Raw genomic sequence first — 20,750 nt, forward strand, 5'->3', positions numbered from 1 at the left:
TCTCTTCTTGCTTATCTAGGGAGATTGTTGGGCCACTGTTTTAATAAGATACATATATATATATATAATTGTTTATGTTGACTTTACTATTAAGTGAACCAGTACATTGTTTTCTCTAGCTAAATATCTGTCTGAAAGCACTGAGTGAACATGGTAGAGCCTGGATACTGGGTGGTATTGACAGCACAACACAGTGCAGGAAGTCTCTAACTTACAACTGGATTGTTTCTCAAAAGGTACTTGTAGGCCAGTTGTCTAGACATTAGAACCATTAAAATGTGTCTATTCTCTTTACACTATCCCTGGAGCCTGAGAGAGTGCTGATGTGTAGTAGGCCCAAATCTCTTTGAATGACCAAATGAATTGATCCAAAGTTTCTACTTCAATGATAATGCAACATTATATTGTGAGTAGTTAGAACTTACATAGCACTTAGCTATTTCTAAAACACGTTTTTTTTTTTTTTTTTTTTTGCCAGTCCTGCAGCTTGAACTCAGGGCCTGAGCATTGTCCTTGGGGCTTTCTCAGGGCTAGAGCTCTTCCACTTGAGCCACAGCACTGCTTTTAGATTCCAGGAATCGAACCTGGGTCTTTGTACATGCTAGGTAAGCACTCTACCACTAAGCCAAACTTCTGACCCCTAAAACACATTTTTATGTGCTTCATTTTAGTCTTTTTACACTGACCTGATTTACAAATGATGATTCTAAGGTCCTTACAGGAGTCATCCACTTAGGCTCCTTGGTGGCTCAAGTGTGCCAGAGAGCTGGAACTGCAGTAGTGCAGAGGAGGTGGGGAACCAATGTAAGAGCTATAACTGCCAGAACCTGGGGACCAGCCCATGTGGAAATCTAACTCCTGTACTCATACTGTCGTGTAGCATCTGGCAATACTAGAAAATACAGATAAAAGGCAGGCATAGTGGCCCACGTTATAACTCCAGTGAGAAGTATAGGTAGGAGAATTTCAGTCTGAGGCTAGTCCTGAACAAAAACAAGATAACCTATCTAAAAAATAGGTATGGCATGGCTCAGGTGGTACAGTGACTGCCTAGCCAGTGCAGGGCTGGAGTTTAAACCCTAATACTGGGGGAAAAAAAGAGAGAAAATACATATACTGTTATCAAGCAATACAAAGTGCCTTCCTTTTCTGTAAATGACTTCCTTATGCTTAATGGTTAAGAACAAGGAAGCTTGGCATGGTAGGGCACACTTATAATCCCAATATTGGAGAGGTATAGGTGGAAGAGTCAAGAGTTTGAAGCCAGCCTGGGCTATATACTGAAGCAATGCCTAAAAACAACAGCAGCAACAAAACTCAGTTCTTGTGCAGTAGAAAGTAATTGTGCTTGCCTTGCTAACAGGCAGACTAATTGATCTAGCTGTGATAGTGCTTGATGTAAATCCTCTGCTATGAGAAGGTGAACATAAAAGATTGTCTTTATTGTGGTGTTTGAACTCAATGCCTTAAACTTGCTAAGCAGGTGTTCTGCCACTTGAACAGCTGAAGGATTTTCTTAAGTCATAATTTGTATATTCAGAGCCCTAAAGGGCTCTGAGATAGACCTCTGATTTTGCACACAAATTCTCTAAAATATTTCCCAGATTCTCCAGATTTTGCTGAAATATAACATAGCATGTGGAATGGAAGAGCATTCACTTTGTCCTTAGGTACATTGAGCTTTTAGAAAGTCTTTCTTTGGTCCAACTCTGGCCTTCTGAAAGCATCAGAGTCCATTTAATCCCTCCTCAAACATCTGAAGAATGTTAGCAATTCTTGGACATCCATAAATCCTCTCTCATAGGGGAAATATCCTGAGTTAATTGTTAATTACATAACAAAGTTTCTAATTGATCTCACCAGTTCTGCTCAGCTCTCTCTAAACAGGAATATCTTGACCTAAGCATGACATTCTTGCTATGTTTTAACTAGAGAAGAGGACAGAAGGACCATTCTCTTCTTTGTTGAGAAAATTGTTCATCCACGAATATGCTCTAAGTCCACATTAGCTCTTTGTAGGCAGTCATAGTAAGTTGTTGACTCACACTGAAATTACAGGGAACTAAACTTTTCCGTTTTTTTCCACACATGTAGAGGTAGATCACATTTCTCTGGTGGTCACACAGTGGATATTTGAAAGGAAGAATTTGTATATATTGCTATCAGGCTTATTCTCCTAAGTTCTGCTTAAAGATCTTCCACATGGATCCCTGAGGTTCCTTTCCAAATGTGCTATTGTTATCCCTACCCAGTTGTGCTGATGGATCTTTCAGCACAACCCACAGCATGAAGTCCAAAGTGCTTGGCTTATACAACTCTGAGCACTAGGGCCAGCCTCTTCAACGTCTCCTCCCACAGCCTCTTCCTCCACTGCTCACTGCCCAATACTCTCGCCTGCAGATTAACTTCCTTATTCGTGGACACTTTCCTTTGTATTTTTTTTTCTCTTGTCAGTAGCAGTGTTTGAACTCAGGGCCTTGCATTTGCTCAGTTTGCTTGCTTGCTTGGCTGATGCTCTACCATTTCAGCCATGCCTCCAGCCCTGCTTATTTGCTGCTTAATTGGAGAGGGAGTCTTCTAGAATTTTCTGCTTGAGCTGAATTGGAATTACTTACACTCCACTAGTGGTGTGAGTCACTAGTGTCTATCCTAATGCACTTCCCTACAGAATTCCCTTCACCTTTCAGTTATCATCCATGGTTTAAGAGAGAGCAATTTAAAAGTCTTAACCAGATCAAATTTCCTAAAGACAAAAATACACTGCAATGAAGTAGAGCTAATAAGGAAGATACACAGCTTAGAAATTCAGTGTTTTTTTTTTTTTTTTGGCAAGAAAACATTGCTTTGTCTTGGGAAGAAAATGATCTTTATACTGATTTCTTTAAAAAAAAAAATCTGTTCAAACAAGTTTCCCCTCCCTTGCTCTAGAAAAGCAGGTAAGTTGGGATTAGTTTATTTAAAAGAGCAGTTTTTCAGGAGAGAGAATAACTAGCTTGTTAGTTTATCTGATTGAACCAGATAGCCACACAGGCTGTCCAGAGATAGTGTCACAAAGCAACTGTTTCAAGAATCATAAAACAAAGCCACCCTTGGGTCAACACAGGACTGTGACAGGAGTCCGCTGGCAGTACTATGGTATATTAGCATGAGACAGTTCTCAATCACTTGCAATGTCGTCGATGGAAAACGGAATGAAATTCTAGCCAACCTTTACAGGCACCTTACATTGTTTTTCTGAGAGGTGGTGATAGGAGTGAACCTTTCTTTGTTCCAGGCCTCTGCTGATTAGCAATAGAGTCTGTGATTGGATTTTGCAAAGGAATGAAACCCATGACATCATCCTTGTTGAAAAACTATACTTGACAGTGGTGTGCCTGTGGATTTGTCATCTCAATGGCTAACTTAGGAGATACTTGGCAAGTTGTCTCTCAAAACACACTTTCACAGTGTGCCTATATACTCCATACACTGCCATAAAAGTGATATAAATCACAAAAGGCAATGAATTTGTTAATTTTGAATTGAAGGAAAATAGAAATGGAGAATTAATCTCAGCTTTCTACTTTGATGGGTCTTAATGAGCTAGACAGTGAAGCTACCTTTCAGGTTTTGTTTTCTGTGAGGCAGCAGGTGAGCAGGAGTTTGAGGAGGAGGTCATAAAAAGAAGAGAGATGATGAAAAGACTCATTCTAGGAATGAAAAAGGGGTGATTTCTGGACAAATTTGATGGTCAAGTTGAGTGGAAAACAAATTGCCAGAGAGATATCACTTGGTATAATTGCTATTATTTCCCCCAAAGGAGTTCAGCAATCTAGTCAGGGAAGAAAAGGCAAATAGCAGGATTGATCTCAGATTGGGATGTGGCAGAGACGAGGAATAATGGAACTGAGAGCATAGGTAGAAGGTTCCCGAGAAAATCATGGGGGCGATCTTAACATGATGTCCACTTTTTCAAAGAGCCAGAGAAAATAAGTAGTCTATTGGGCCATAACAAATGCTTTAAGAGAAAAAGAAGAAACTAGAAAGAAAGGCAAAATGTCCAGAAGTGTCAAGCAGAAATTAACAGAGCACAGAGGAAGCAAGAGAGTTGAAAAGCAAAGGTTAGAAATCACCCACTTTTTGTTTGTTTGTTCTTTGGTGAACTATATATTATCTTTACAAATTTCTCTCAGTGGACTTCCATCTTGATAATCTTCAACTCTGATAACCCTCAGAGTGGGAGCTGTTGGTTTTATTCACCCTTGGTTATGTGGGGATAGAAACAAAATGATGGTTCTGAAGAAAGAAGTGTACGGCTTTTCTGAAACAGCCACGGTTTGATGTGTCCACATTTACCTTTGGCTTTGTTTGGTACTAGAGACAACACAGGTTGAGTTCTTCCAGTGAGCTACAAGTCCTAGCCTGTCTTTACTTTTATTATTTTTTGGTGTGTCTCTACTGGTGCTTGAATGCAGGGCTTGCATGTTTTACCTGAGTTTTTTTTATTCAAAGCTGGAACTCTATGGCTTGAGCCCTACCTTTTACTTCTAGCCTTTTCCTAAGTTAGCCAGAGATGAAGAGTTCCTTGGGATTTTCTTGTCTGAGCTGGCCTCAAACTGAGATTCTCAGGCTCCCAGACTCCTGAGTAGCTAGGATTACAAACATGAGACACTGGCCTCTGGCTCCCAGCCTATTCTTTAGTTTTTATTTGGAGGCAAAATCAGAAGGCTATGAGAGAAATGTAGGTATCAGTAGAGCAGACTAAACATACAAGAGAATAATCACATTTTCTCTCTTTAACCCAATATTAACATAGAGAAGCCTTTTTCAGAAGCAACATGATGTCATGTCGAAAGTATTAATTTTTTTTTCTTTTTTTTTTGTCAATCCTGGGCTTGAGCTCAGGGCCTGAGCACTGTCCTTGGACTTTCTCAAGGCTAGAGCTCTACCATTTGAGCCACAGCACCACTTCTGGCTTTTTTCTATGTAAGTGGTGCCGATGAATCAAACCCAGGTCTTTGTGCATGCTAGGCAAGCACTCTACCATTAGGCTAAACTCCCGGCCCCTAGAATATTTTTCATAATTATTTTTTCAACACATGAACTGGGATTATCAAGTGTAAAGTAACATCCACAAATATAATCTGAGGCCTGGGAAGATGTCTACTCCTTTGCCAGTGCAAAAGGATGAGGAAGAGAAAAGAAATACAATCTAGAAAGGACTTTTTTTTTTTTTTGCTTTTTCTGGTCATTAGCTAGAGAAGACCTCTAAGGTAATCATTTGTGTCTTAAAGCTAAAATGAGATGCACACAAAATAAACACACATAGTAGCTTAAGTGCTGCTTTTCTATTTAACATTAATGAGTTGGTTTTTAAAAATATGTACATGAAGTGCAACCGTGAAAATGTAAACTTTTTTCTTAAATTATATTGTCTAGCCCTCTGCTTTAGGTAGATGCTCCCCAACAGAGCATTTCTCAAATCTCTTAACATACTAGCCTGGTGACGGTGGCTCACACCTGTAATCCTAGCTACTCATGAAGCCAGATCTGAAGATTGTCTCCTAGTCAGCCATGGCAGCAAAGACCTCAATGAAACTGTTACCTCAAATTAACCCAAACCCAGAAATGGAGCTTGGCTCAAGTAATGGAGAGCTAGCCTTGAGCATAGAAGCTCAGAGGCTACATCCAGGTTCTGAGTTCAAGCTCCAGGACACACACACACACACACACACACACACACACACACACACTTCCCTAACATACTAAATAAAAATGTGAACAAAACCATGCTTTGTCTCCCAAACTGTGATTGCTCAAGAGGTAGTCCCAAAAATTGCTACCAAAGCTGGAGTTTTGAGAGTCATAAAAGGATCAAAAGTTGGATAATTTCAAATGAAACAGAGTCGGGTATGGTGGTGCATGCCACCATCCTGAGTCCAGAAATTTGAGACCTTCCTAAGTAGCCATAACCAAGACTCTGTCTTAAGAAGCACACACCTATAATCCAAGCTACTCAAGAGACTGAGATATGAGGATTGCGGTTCAAAGCCAGCCCAGGCACTAAAGAACATGAGACTATTATCTCCAATTAATCACAGAAAATGGGAGGTGGGGCTGTGGCTCAAAGGGTAGGGTGGTAGCCTTGAGCTGAAGAGCTCAGGGACAGCACCCAGGCCCATGGGTAGGGTGGTAGCCTTAAGCTGGCTCTTTGGATTTTAAATGTTTTCAGTAATGGCAGCATGGACAAAGTGTAATCCTCCAGGCTCAGTTTCCAGACCTTCCTCTTTTCTACACCTACTGCTGGAATGATCTCATCCAGTTTTATAGCTTTAAATATCATATCATCTCTTGCCAAAGCAATATCCACTAGACACTATATTGGAAATGAACTTTACAACTTGAGGGGGTGGTAGTGAGAAAAAATGGAGGGGCTAACACTTCAGAAAGAAATGTACTTATCTTATGTAACTGTGGCTCCTCTGTACATCACCTTTACAATAAAAATTTTAAATATATAAATAAATATTATGTCTGTACACCAGACCCTGGGGGCTCACACCTGTAATTCTAGCTACTCAGAAGGCTGAGATCTGAGGATCACAATTAAAAGTCAGACTGGACAGGAAAGTCCATGAGACTCTTACCTCCAATTAACCACCAGAAAACAGGAAGTAGTGCTGTGGCTCAACGTAGTTAAGTTCTAGTCTTGAGCAAAAGAGCCCAGGGACAGTGCCCAGGCCCTGAGTTCAAGCCCCATGACTGACAAAAAGAAAAAGAAATCATCTCTTCCCCATTGACTCCTACATTCATGTATTTGGTCCAGACTTTTCTAAACTCACAGATCCTTTTGTCTTCTCAGTGTCTCTACTTGAGTGTGTTATAAGAACTCATTATTCTCTGGTATTTCATATCAAACCTCTTCTCCCCTCCTCCCACCATGGTCTTTCCCATCTGTGTAAATGACTATTTCATTCTTTCAGGTCCTTAAGTTGCAAACATCTTTAATTCTTTTTCTTACATCCTATATCTAACCTGTTAGCAAATGTGTTGGCTCTTTCTAGAAAAGAGACTCAAGATTCAACTATTTTCCTCATTACCATTTTGCTACCTTCTGTTCGTGTACCATCAGATCTAGCCTGTTATTGCAACAGCATTCTTACTAGTCATTCTGCTTCCTGGCTTGCTCTTCCTGCCTCTTTGGTCTTAACACACAAAGCAGTTATCCTGTTAAAAACAGATTATGGCACTGCTCTGTTTAATATCTCCAGTAGCTACCACTCAGAGGAAAAACTAATGACATTACAAGTAATCCCAAACTAATTTATGTTCTAAATTGGAACTTCCTTAAGAGGAAAAGAGCACCAGATGCCATGGCTCATGCCTGTAATGCTGGTTGAGCTCGAAGGATCATGGTTCAGAGCCAACCCAGGCAGGAAAGTATATGAGACTCATCTCCAATTAACCACCAAATAAACTGAAAGTAGAGCTGTGGCTCAAGTGGTAGAGTGCTAGTCCTGAGCCAGAAAACTCAGTGACAGTGCCCTGGCTCTGAGTTCAAGCCTCAGGACAGGGAAGGGGGAGAGGAGTAAAAGAGTATGTTAAAAATAACTAATGGGCTTTCATTGTTCTAGGAATAATTTTGTCCCATACTGAAGTATCTTGAAATTTTGTCCCCATCATCTCTCTGGTCTCACCTATTCGTCAGCATTTGCTCCCCTTCCCCTCACTGCTTCAGAATCAGCTGCTTCACTGTCCTGAGGAGAACTATAGGCTCTGTCCCTATATAGGCCCACCACTCATTGATTTTCTTTTTAACTTTATTCTAAATTTTTGAGAAATTCCTTGGAAGCTCTATTTAAACATTAAATTAGCCCTCCTTCCCATGTCTTTATCTACTTTCCTGTTTGTTTCTTTGTGTGCGTTGTACAAAATAAGCAGAAGGCAGGAATTTTTCCCTTTTTGTTTTGTATTCCCAACTCATGGCACTTTACAAATACTTATTTTTTTTCAAAAATGAGTGACTTGTGATTACTTTGGAAGTATCAGTACTTAGTGTCCAATAGCCAATATTTACAGTGTTATTATTTTACAGTTATCTTCAGTCCAACAGTGTCTTATGGACATTTGTTCTTTATAGGAATCTGCGCTGTGTGTAGAGGTGGTGAGGCTGGGAGCCCCAGACTGAATACAGTGGTAACAAGGACCATGTCCCTCACAGAGCAAACACTATGGGAACAACAGAGACAGGAGACATGATATGCAATTACATGAGTGGCCAAGTGTGAAGAGGGAGAGATTGTCCCATTTCCATATGATTCTGATGACTGAGCAGAAGCACTGCTTCCATGTTGTCTGATGTGATTCATTTTCCTCTTCCACCAGAGTCACCAGCCCTCCATAGTCACATTCTAGTTTTCAGAGCTCTCCATTGTTTGAAGCTCATATCCCTGATATATCTAATTTCCAGTTATCTAGTCCTCATCTGTTCATCATCAAACCTTAGTTTTTTTTTTCCATGAGTCATCAAATAGCTCAACACTTCATAATTACTCAAGGCATCCAGAATATTTTGGCCAAGTACTACCAAAATTAAACCATCAAATAAAACAAATGCTAAGCAAACTTTTTAAAGTACTTAGCAAGGATATTCATTTTGGGGAGAAACCATCTACCTTTTGTAATCAATAAATCAAACTAATTGGACATCTGGGCATGACTGTGGAGCTTCTGTAAATAATTATAATGATAACTGCTCTGCAAGTTTTCTTTGAATGAAAGGCATTAAAAAAAAAAACATGCTGCTATAAATCTCTAGTTCCATCCCCTAAAGGAAGAGAGTAGTTCAAAGCTGGGTCTAATCACACTATTGTATGTAAATATACACAGCATTTTATTTTCAAGAAAGTTCAACAGAATTACAGCTGAAAATGTGCTTTAAGATGTTGCTTTAATACATTAGATGAATAACTTAAAAGTAGTCATTGGCTAGATAAGAGTATTCTCTTGCCCTCAAAAAACCAGTCAGAAAGGAAAAGCATACTTTATACACAACATATTTGGGGGTACTGATTTTATGCTACCTTCTATTATTTAAGGAATCAGTCCATGAATTATCACATTAACTGTCTTACCAGTAGACTGTAAGGACTGTGAAGGGAAATGACATATAATTTTTCTGTTTTTCATGCTACATGCCTTGACACAAAGCAATATAGACCTAGTATATTTAGTGAAAATAGCACTGAGCTGTAAGCACAGTTTTTAGCTATGCTGTTGCAGACAAGTCACTTACATTCCCTTTAGGCTTCAGATAGCCCATGGAAAATATTATTTTCCATCCATAGTATTTATTAAGATTACTTTTCAGCTGTGCACAGGTGGCTCGTGCCTATAATCTTAGCTACCTATAGATAGTGGTTTGAGGCTCAGCAGAATGGCTTCATGGGACACTTTCTCAATATAGGCACAGTGTCACTTGACATCTCAAGTTATGTGGGAAGCTAAGATGGAAATGATTTCAGTATTAGGCCAACCTGGTACATGCCTATGACCCAGCTACAATAAGAAGACTAAAACTTCCAATTTCCAGTGTGATCTTTAATTATAGACATTGTTCATCCATGAACACTTACTACTAACTCAGAACCTTCTGTCGGTTCTAGAAGTCACAAATCCTTTAATATATTTTGAAAATAGCAAACTCCTCTGTTGGTCTTCTCTATCACTTAACCTCTTTGATGTTGTTCTTACTATTTATCACATTCTAACATTTGGCATATTTTATTTATTTCCACTCCAGTAAGAATGTAAGTTTAGTGGGAACAGATTTTTTTTTGTCAGTCATGGGACTTGAACTCTGGGCCTGAGTGCTGTCCCTGAGCTCTTCTGCTCAACGATAGCACTCTACCCCTTGAGCCACAGCGCCACTTCCAGTTTTCTAGTGGTTAATTGGAGATTAAGAGTCTCACAGGCTTTAGTGCCCAGGCTGGCTTTGAACTGTGATCCTCAGATCTCAGCCTCCTGAGTAGTTAGGATTACAGGCATGAGCCTCTGTGCCTGGCTGGGGACAGATATTTTTATGTTTGCTCACTGCTATATCTCTAGAACCTAAAATGGTTCTAGAATGGTTCTAGAAGTTAAAAATTTATTTGAGTAAGTGAATGAATGTTGTTTAAAATTCTTTATGAACTGGCTGGGAGTATGGCCTACTGGTAGAGTGCTTGCTTCGTATGCATGAAGCCTTGGGTTCAAAAACTCTTGGTACCACATACAGAGAAAAAGCCAGAAGTGGTGTTGTGGCTCAAGTGGTACAGTGCTAGCCTTGAGTATACTCAAGGACAGTTCCCAGGCCCTGAGTTCAAGCCCAAGGACTGGGAAACAAACAAACAAACATTGATGAATTGTCTTTCCCCAAGCCATAACATGTCTCATGGTTCTACCAACTCAATTTCTCTATGTTAACTGGGCCTTCTTCCCACCTCCTTAGACTTATATATTTCTCCCTTTCCGACATGTAAGGATATTCTCCTTTCCGTGCAGGTTATGTCATCCATCCATTCATTCACTTCCAGATTTACTGACTGTTTATGTGATCCAAGGCATGTGCTAACTACTGGGAGCACAGTGACAAGATTGACACAATCCCTATCCTCCTTGTTCATTCAAGGATTGCTTGGAAATCCTAGTGGTATTGTACTCCCTCTGCTCTTGGTTTCTGTTACCACAGCTCCTGAGTTTACTCTGAAACTAGTTGGTTTGGTTGCTTTCCAATTCTAAGTCAAACTCTTTTAATAGTAAGTTAATAGAGCAAGGAGCAAGGGATGCTCACTTCCAATGAGAACATGTCTGCATCACTTTCTTGTTGCTTTTGAGCCAGTGGAACAGGTGCTCATTCCTGAACAGTGATAGTGAAACTTCCTTATCCATAAGGTCTCATTGTACAGGACCTATGATTGACAACTTTTACTTGACTAAGTCTGTTTTGGTTTTATTTTTACATTACTGGGGTTTGAACTAAGGGCCTTATTCTTATTCAGCAGTTATGACTGCTGAACCACACCTCGCTGGTAGTTTTCCCTGGCTATTTTTAGAATAGGTTTTCCTTTCTTGTTTGGGTGTGCTTGCACTCTGATTAGTTTAGGCTTCCTGTCATTGCTGGGATTGCAGGCATGTGCCACTGAGTCCAGCTTCCTTCCATAGAAACAGAATTTCTTGGACTTCTCTGCCTGGGCTGGTTTGGTACCACAGTGCTTGCAATCTCAGCCTCTTGCGAAGATAATGGTGACAAGAGCCTGCCACTGAACCCAGCTATGGCTTGAGAAGGGTGACTCATGAGCTCTTCTGGCTTCCAATTGTGCAGTCCTCCCATTCTCAGCCTCTGCATTAGCTAAGGTTATAGGCTTAGCCCTGGCACTAGGCCAACAGAGTATGGAAATCTTGCCAACCTCTTGGCCCCTGGTTTTTCTGTACCTTTCACCAGAAATTTGGGAGCAGTTAGTTCCCATACCCAAGAATTTCCCCCAATATGCTCTGTGGATCTTTAGATCCCCGAACAACAGTCACTTGGTGGTTTTTGGGGGTTTTTTTTTTGTGTGTGTGTGTGTGTGTGTGTGTGTGTGTGTGTTTTTTTTTGCCAGTCCTGGGCTTGAGCTCAGGACCAGAGCACTGTCCTTGGACTTTCTCAAAGCTAGAGCTCTACCCCTTGAACCTCAGCACCACTTCCGGCTTTTTTCTATGTATGTGGTACCGAGGAATCGAACCCGGGTTTTCATGCATGCTAGTCAAGCACTTTAACCACTAGGCCAAACTCCCAGCCCCCTCACTTGGTGTTTTATAAAGAAAAAAATCCACTGGTCAAATACCTTGAGGAATGCCATATTCTATTTCTCTCTCTTGGTGATGCAAGTTATATAATTAAAAGTATTGGTGTATTTGCAAATATTTAACTTCATTATATCCCGTTGCAATAGTTTGAATGTGTTTCTCAAAAGTTCACGTATTCTCTCCCAGCAGTCTGGAGGGGATGATCAGTAACAGAGAGAAAAACATAGAGACTTCAAGAGGTCATAAGGTTAGTGACTTGGTCCTCCTGTCACATGACTTATCACACATTGCTGGGCAAGGCACTTTACCTCTGAGCAGTAATGTCATACTCTGGGTTTCAGAAGATACATTTTAGTATAGAACCATAATTCCATTCTTTGGAACTGATTAGGAAGTTTATATAGCAGGTTTAACTGGTTTTGAAAGTGGTCTTTTGTGGGGGGCGGTGTGGGGCTGGGTGGGATAGGTATAGCTCAATGGCTTAGCCCTTGCCTACCATGCTTATGTCCCTGAGTGGTATTACCAGTACACTCTCTCCCAAAACATGGTCCTCTGGGTGAATTTTTGGACATATGTTAAAAAAAAATCCTCTCAAAAGAGAAGACTGATTACTCAAAAATGAAGCTACAAGATCTCAAAATGCAAAGCTGTATGTTTGAATGAACATTGGACACAAATTGTGCCTGATATGTCTTTATGTTAACCTGAATAGTAGGTTAATACATGTATAAGCAGCCTTATATAGAATGCAGTAAAATATAACTCTCTGATTTATAAATAAGCAATAAATGAAGTCTGAAACTTAGATACTGGGTTTGAGCCCAGGGTCTGGATGTTTGCTCAGCTTGCTTTTTCTGCAGGCACTCTACCACTTGACCCACACCTCCAGCTTCAAGCTGGATCCTCCAGATAGCAGCCTCCTGAGTAGCTAGATCATAGGCACAAGATACCAGGGAAATTTGAGACTTCTTATTTGAAACAAGACTAAATTGACTTATTGTTTAGAACACTCAACTTCCAGAGATACAGGAGGATGACACAAGAGCTGTAACTGATAATATAATTTGTTGCTCAACATTAATTTAGATCCTAAAGTGGCAGAATGAAAGCAGATTAGCCACATATCAGGGAGGCTGCTACGGTCCTTATCTTAAAGGAAGACTCTCTTCTACTGACTTAAGGAAAAATTAGTTCCCAAACTTATCCTATGAATGGATGAAATTCTGTAATAACTTAACGTATGCATATACAAAAGAGGATGTGGGGCGGGGGGAAGTGGCACTGTGTGCTATTCTTGCCATTAAAATGCAAGTCTGGCCAGATGCTGATGGCTCATGCCTGTAATCGTAACTACTCAACAGGCTGAGAGCTGAGGATCCCAGTTCAAAGCCAACTTAGGTAGCAAAGTCCATAAGACTCTTATGTCCAATTAACTAGGAAAATACTGAAAATGGAGCCATGTTTCAAGTGGTAGAGTGTCAGCTTTGAGCAAAAAAACAAGCTAAGGGACAGCGCCAGTCCCCAGTCTCAGCACACACACACACACACACACACACACACACACACACACACACACACACACAGGTGAATCTGTTGAATTGGCAACTAAAATGAAAAACATTTATAAACTGGATAAAAGGCTATGTTGAAATAACTAACAAACATTCATTTTTATCTTCTTGCAATCTGGTGTAACAAGCACTGATGACAAGAAATTATCAGTAGCTTTAAAGGAGGCAGAGTTTGCTTCTGATAGGTTAGCTAACTCTTACTTTCTTCATCATGGAGTAGCTATTGGACCATTATGATCAGTTCAATGTAATATTCTGCTAAGTGAACATGACTGCCATCTGGTTCTCAAAGCTGTTTTCACTGCTTCATCAATGCACATGGCTCAGTAACAAGGAGTCAATATGCCTTTGTGGATCAATTCCAAAGCAGTTTGAGAGTTCTAGCCACTCACTTGTTTTCCACACAAACTCTTCTCTACTTAAGAAAACAATGGCTCTAATTTACTGTCTCTTTTCTGTCCTGGTATCTTTAAAAATGTCCATCAAAACAGGGAACACAAATGGGTTCTCAATATTAAGCAACAGAAGCCAGGAGGAAAGTGGGAACCATCAGTGTGCAGCTTGTGTGTCTATGAAGTAGCCAAAATCCAATTCTGGCAACCACATGACAGGCATGCTCACTTAGCAGATACCTATCTCACTGAATCGATTATATAAAAGTCCAGCAGCTACTTAAAGATGAATAAAGAAACAGCTGTCTAACCTAGAGTTGAAGTAAAATCTGCCTTCTTTAAAGTCAAACTACCTATTGCCATCAAATTCCAAGGAGACAAAAATCTAGACTCTGTGCCCTTTCTTGATTTTGGTGCCAGCAGCTCTTGATAGTCTTGTTTGGGTGCACACAGAGATACATGTAGCTGGTGCAAGTCCGTATGTGTTCATGGGAGTGGAAGGAAGAAGTTTCAGTAGGTCCCTGGCAAGCAGTGCTGCCCCACAACCCAAGGCAGCATTAGCACAGAACACAGTGCCTGACACATACCAGGAATTCACCAAATGTTTAGTAATGATAGCCATCTGGGAAGTTTGTGAATAGTTAGTTATATAAGTGACTGCTAGAAGAGTGCTTATCTTAGTGTCTGTAGCCACTGTAATTTGTGCATTGGGCATATGCCTAATACTTAGTCCAGGCTTCTCACTCACAGCACTATTGCTATTTGGGGCTAGATAATTAATTGTTGAGAATGGAGTAGAGATACTGTCTTGCTAAACCTTGCCTAAGGCTTAGCAGCATCCTTGGCTTCCACCAACTAGATGCTCATTTTTCCAGCCCCCACCCGCTTCCAGAGTAAAAACATCTCCAGACCTTGCCAAAATACCCCCAATGTCTAGCTATGTGTGTGAAATCACACACCTAGTTCAGAACTACTTATTAGTCTGTATGTTTATGGCATTCCAAGATTAGAAAAGATTATTGCCTCTTCTTTTTTTCTGAATTGCTATTTCTTGGTCTATTTACTGAAGGTGTTAGAGTCTGTTAATCTGCCTTTATCCACTTTCTTCTAAATGTTCTCATCTATTTGGGGGATCCTCTTTGGGTACCTTTACTTAAGTTATCAAAAAAGAGGGGGCCCATTTACCCCCTTAGGAAAAGGAAAATATTAAGCAAAGGAAAAGAAAACTTACAGATGATTACAAATATTAAGCAAAGAAAAAGAAAGCTTACAGATGATTACAGTTTTGCAAAATAAGCGTGGGCTGAATTGGGGACCAGGATAAACCAAAGTCCTTTTTATGTTAGGACCTGTGTGTAGGTGAATCCAAAAGGAAGCTCGTGTTAAAAGAAACAACTTTCATTTCTGAACTGTTGGAATCTTGATGATAAAACTCTACTGTCACACAAAGGTATCCTTCTGACCAACAGACTTTCCCCCTCTGTTGGCTTTGTTTTTATTTATTTCCTTTTTATGTTAAAACAGTATCAGGAATACACCAGTGGAGCTCCAGGAACAAGCTGGCTCAGTAACTCTCCCCCTTCAGTATATAGTCCTGCTAATTGAAGAAGTCAGTAGTAAACTTTCAAAGCAAAGTAATGATACGTGTCTATTCATTTAAAAAAAATTAAACACTTAGAATTCTAACTGAAACCCAGCCAATGGGAAGTCTGCTTGAAAATGATTGCACATCCATGTCACAGGATGAAGAATAATTTATGACAAATAAAGCTCATGAAAAATTCTAATTTCATTCATGTTGCTACAAGTATAGCTCCATGCTTTAAAAAAATGTGGGCTGGTAACATTTTTCTAGGTTATTTACTTACAGTGTAGAGTTAAACAGGTGTCCTTACCTCTCCTCCAGTGCATGGAAATGGATTGGAGTATCGAGAGGTACAAATGGCTCCTTTCTTGACAACATCATCTTCCAAGCCAAAGGTGGCTGAGCAGTTAGTTGCAAAGTACTTGTATGGCTTCCATGTCTTTCCAAAGTCCTGGGACCGGTCTAACACCATGGCTGCTGGCCTGGGAGACTTGAACACCATAATTAGGTGAGTGAAGTAGAATTCAGCTTCCAGATCTAACTGGATCTTTTCTCTGTGCACATCCTCTGCAGACTGCCACCATGTGCGGGGAAATCGGAAGGATGAGTCTGCCATGGCAGATGGCAGATGAGCCAGGTGGGGATGGGCAGCATTGCACTTGTCACATTTGGGCTGTCGGCAAGTGAGATCTGCATTCTCACTGTAGAAGCAGTACAGCTCAGTAGCATTCTGACCACAGGTAGTGTCTGCCCAGAGTTTTCTCCCTAGAGCCAGATTTCCCATACGAGGGTTGCAGGCCTTTTCACAGCGGAAACCTGTTCCAGCTACTTCATTCAGTCCTAGGAAGGGAAAAGCACATGCCACTCAAGACCAGTGCTTAGGGAACTCAGCCCATGTGCAACTGTCAAGGTTAACCCCCAAGACCATCAAGCTTTCCATAAAGGAGAAATGCTACCAAAGGTAACAGAATACTGTTCTGCATATGTATGTACAAGTGAGTGAGTTTGATGTTCACATATAAAATTCACAGAAAAGAAATCATTTCATGTAAAAGATGTGGGAGGGAAAATGGAAACATTGGGGTGACAGATGTTGGCCTAATAGTTTCAAATACTTGTCATTCTCTTCTTTTAAAAAAAAGTGTGACTGGAAAAACAGTGTGATTGTTTTTTTGTTTTTGTTTTTGTTTTTGCCAGTCCTGGGCTTGAGCTCAGGGCCTAAGCACTGTCTTTGGACTTTCTCAAGGCTAGAGCTCTACCACTTGAGCCTCAGCACCATTTCCGGCTTTTTTTCTATGTATGTGGTACGGAGGAATCGAACCCGGTCTTTGTGCATGCTAGGCAAGCACTCTACCACTAGGCCAAACTCCCAGCCCAGTGTGATTGTTTTTGAAATAGTGACTGAAGCAAGATAAAAAGTAATGTGTTTAAAATCACCTAATATTTCAAATTTAATTGAATCAAATTAAATTTTTTTTCTATCACATATGTTTATTATGAGAATGCAATAGGAAGAAATGTAGAATCCTATTTTCTTTATATCTTTAAGCCATTGAGGAGATAAATACCCCCCACCAAAGAATATGAGATGTTTTAACACACAGACCATACAATGTCATTGAGGGAGGTCAAGCTAGAAGCCACTGGATCTCAAATGTGCAAAATCTATTTCTAATATTAAGTAAATATGATGTGAGACTGCCAAATGACAGCCTCTTGAACGCTTCTACCTATCATAGGTTAGGTAGTGGTTAGCTGTTTGCATAACAGGAGAATGTTTACAGTCTGGCAGCAACCAAGAGGGCCTTCAAACCATTGTCCATGAACTAAAACACCCTCTTAAAGAAACACCCTTCCTCCCAAACAAAGGCTCAACAGACCTTAATGTTTCAAAATTACTGAAAATGATAAACATTATCTGCTCATGAACATTCTACTACATATCATAATCCTGTAATTTGAGTCTGTCATCTGTCGTTTCAATTATGAACACCCTCAGCAAAAAAAAAAAAAAAACACTTATTTAAAAAGTTAAAGAAGAGAGGTAAAAAGAAGGAAAAGGAAATCAAACCTCCAATTCGGCTAATTGAACGTTCCTGCTTAAGAGGGAACACTTTGGAACTGTTATCACTGTGGTGTTGGAGGGAGCCAAACGACAACTTAAGACTCACTACCCCTTCCACAATATTGCAACCAAAATAAAGGGCTTCTTTAGATGGTATTCTTAAAAATGTCAAATTAGGGGCTGGGAGTTTGGCCAGTGGTAGAGTGCTTGCCTAGCATGCACCAAGACCAGGGTTCTGTTCCTTGGTACCACATACATAGAAAAAAAAAGCTGGAAGTGGTGCTGAGGCTCAAGTGGTAGAGCTCTAGCCTTGAGAAAGTCCAAGGACAGTGCTCAGGCCCTGAGTTCAAGAGCCCATGATTGGCAAAAAAAACAACAACAACAACAACAAAACCCTCAAATTAAAATGGGCTCCATGCCTGGGCTCTGTTTGGCATTATTCTGATTACCAGGAGGCAACAGCTGCCTGTGGCTAGAACCACACACACACACACACACACACACACACACACACACACACACACGTTGTACCATGACTCACCTGTGAAGCATTTTTTTGGTGGGGGGGGAGGGAATATTGCCTCTACAAGTACTTTTTTTTTTTTTCCAGTCCTGAGCTTAAGCTCAGGGCCTGAGCACTGTCCTTAGAGTTTCTCAAGGCTAGAGCTCTACCACTTGAGCCTCAGCACCACTTCCGGCTTTTTTATGTATGTGGTCCCAAGGAATCAAACCCGGGTCTTCGTGCATGCTAGGCAAGCACTCTACCACTAGGCCAAACTCCCGGGCCCCTACAAGTACTTTTATTTGAAACGCTTCCCTCCTGATATTTATTCATAACAATTGATTGCTCACATTTTTTTTTTTTGGCCATTGAATTGTTTGCCAAGTGATGAAAACGTTTTTGTTGTTGTTGTTGTTTTTTAAAGTTCACTTTTGACTGAGTTGCACCTAAGGGACTATACATAGGAAGAATTAAATGTTAGACCTGTGTCAGCGTTCTGAGAAAAAAAAATACTGAGTGATTCTACAATGCCTCATACACTAATGTATCCAGAAAACTTAATAATCAAGAATAAGAACAGTAAGAAGAAGGCGAAGACACTAAAGAAGTATCTAAAGATGCCCCCCTCCCAGCGCAGACTCTTAGCTCTCAAGCCTGGATTTTCCTGGATCCCAGGGGCTGGGGGGGGGGGGGTAAGAGGAAGAAGCTGAAGGGAGGAGTGGGAGACTGAGACAGAGCCCACGGGCAGGGAGAGGGCGGGGGGGTAGGGGGGAGAGGGAGAGAGAGAGGGAGAGGGAGAGAGAGAGAGAGATGCACGCAACAATGCTCGAGATCCGGAGCCAGCCACAGACGCAGCGACTCCCCCCCCCCCCCCCCCCGCCAATCCTCACTGTTGCATTTACGTCTATCGGGAAACCAGGTGACCTGCCAGAGGAGCGAGGGAGAGGAGCACAGGGGCTCCCGAATTTAGAAACAGCGAGCTGGAAACCGGTGGCCTAGGGCCGTCCCGGAACGCCAGGAGCCGGCCGGCGGGGTGCAGACCCGCCTCCGACCTCCCGCAGGGCCCCGGCCCAGGAGCCACTTCCCCCGCGGCGGCCGGGCGGCTCGGCGCGCACCGCGGGAGATCCCGACCCGCGGACCCCAGCCGGGAGTCGCGCGGCGCCGCAGCCCGGGCCCCGGGGAGAAGCCACTCACCCCCGCTCCAGGTAGCCCTACCTGGTCCCCGAGTTCCGGGAGTCAGGTGGGGGGGGCGGGGATCGCTGCACGCCGCGCCCGCCGCGCGCCCGGGGTCGCCGGACCACCGCTCCCTCCAGACTCCTCGAGCCGTGGTGAGCCGGGGACGGCGAGCTGGGTCCTTTGTTCCCTTACCAAGTGCAAAGGCAGTTTCCCCCCGAGCCAAGCCCGGGCTGGAGTAAGACCCCCGCCCCCATCCCCTCACACCCAGGCCGCTGGGTCTGTGGCTTGACGCACCCCGGAGACGGGAGATCCCAGGGCCGAGTGTATCGTCTATTTAAACACAATAAAAGAAGTCAATAGTATCTGAAAGTGCGCAGCCGGGGGGAGGAGGGGGGCGGGGACGGGGGTAACATGGCCACTCATCCCATCCCCGGAGCTGAGTCCTGGGCTTCCCAGCCCGGGCTCCCCGGAGACCCCCCGAGTCCCGAGCCGCGGGATCCAGGGAGCCGGGGCAGGGGGGTGGGGGCCCGGCCGCGTCTCCACCCACCTGCGGCCAGCGCCGAGCAGATGCCGAGCAGCAGCAGCCGCGCGCGGCTTCCCATGGCCGGGGAGAGCCGGCAAGCAGCCCGGACCTCTCGACTTCGGGCTGGAGAGCCAAGCGTCCTCGGGAGAGCCCGGGGCTTCTTTATTTCGTCCTCCTCGTCCTCCTCCTCTTCCTCGGGCGCCAGGCTCGGTCAGCGGGCACCGGCTACGCGGAGCCGCGGGCCGGGGCTGCGCCGGGTGGCGGGGTGACCCTCGCGCACCGGCCTGGAGGGGCGCGGGCACCTCGGGGGTGGCGGGAGCCCCGGGATCATAGCCGGCTCGCTCGCCCTGCCCTGGCGATCCGCGGCCCTGCTGGGGGTGGGGGGTGGAGGGGGGGCACTCGATGCCCGCAGCCGCCGCTGAACTTTGCGAGACCTTTCACTTCCCGGCCGCCGCCTCCCGGGCGTCCTCCGCCGCCGCCTCCTCCGGCCGCCGCGGCTCAGTCCCGTCCTTCTCCACCGGCAAGTCCATGGGATGCATTTTTATTGCAACGACGCCGCGGCGCTCCGGTGCCAGCCCTCTTCCTCCTCCCCTCCAACCTCCACCCCTTCCTCCCGCCCGCCCCCTGCGCTTGACAGCCCGGCCGCCCCCCCCCCCGCCGCCCCGGCGCACGCCTCGCGCCTCCACGCCCGACCCCCCGGGGCCCTCCAGCATCTCCCTATCCGACCCCCCGGTGCCCTCCAGCACCCACAGGCCTCCCGAGGGAAGCGCTCTCCCACCTTCTCCTGGAACATTCCTGAGAGCGGTTGACTCTGCTCAGATCAGGTCAGGGCATGCCAAGGGGCTTAAGAAAAAAAAAAAACCCGCAAAACAGGCGAGCATCTACTTTCCAAGTCCCCCAGCAAAAAGAAGCCCTTCTTCTCCCACCCCTTCTCCTAGGCCCAGGGCCGGGGGTTCAGAACCCTGGCCCAGTTTGGGGTACTGGAGTGCTTCACCAAGTAGCCTTTGCTGCTGCCCTTGGAGGCTGGGGGGCGGGGGCGCAGGCAAGCTGCACAGTTATTGTCTACAGGAGCTGAGGGTGAAAGGTGTTTCCCATCTAATTCAGCGTGCTGGAAATCAAGGGGTCCCGGAA

At 43.4% G+C, this 20,750-nt stretch overlaps 1 protein-coding gene and 1 long non-coding RNA gene across 3 annotated transcripts in view; one reads left to right on the forward strand and one right to left on the reverse strand.

Moving 5' to 3' along the window:
* The window catches only part of Ntn4 (netrin 4), a 93,751-nt gene extending 73,853 nt beyond the window's left edge, over positions 1 to 19,898 (reverse strand). Inside the window, exons 1-2 of one of the 2 annotated variants that reach the window (XM_090328429.1) lie at positions 19,644 to 19,898; positions 15,664 to 16,193 (exon numbers count right to left, since the gene is read on the reverse strand). In XM_090328429.1, coding sequence (XP_090184555.1) covers positions 15,664 to 16,193; positions 19,644 to 19,698 — 585 coding nt within the window. In that variant the 5' untranslated portion in view covers positions 19,699 to 19,898. Of the gene's footprint in view, positions 1 to 15,663; positions 16,194 to 19,135; positions 19,155 to 19,643 lie in introns of those variants that run through there. The other variant, XM_090328430.1, reaches the window with a different exon arrangement.
* LOC150067370 (uncharacterized) lies at positions 518 to 15,378 on the forward strand. Its single transcript, XR_016534609.1, has 3 exons — positions 518 to 605; positions 11,992 to 12,052; positions 15,293 to 15,378. It is a non-coding gene; the product is annotated as an uncharacterized LOC150067370 (long non-coding RNA).
* Positions 19,899 to 20,750: the final 852 nt, after the last annotated feature.

This window comes from Megascapheus bottae, chromosome 2 (genome assembly GCF_031878675.1).
Source record: "Megascapheus bottae isolate mThoBot1 chromosome 2, mThoBot2.hap1, whole genome shotgun sequence".
In the NCBI taxonomy this organism is placed as follows: domain Eukaryota; kingdom Metazoa; phylum Chordata; class Mammalia; order Rodentia; family Geomyidae; genus Megascapheus; species Megascapheus bottae.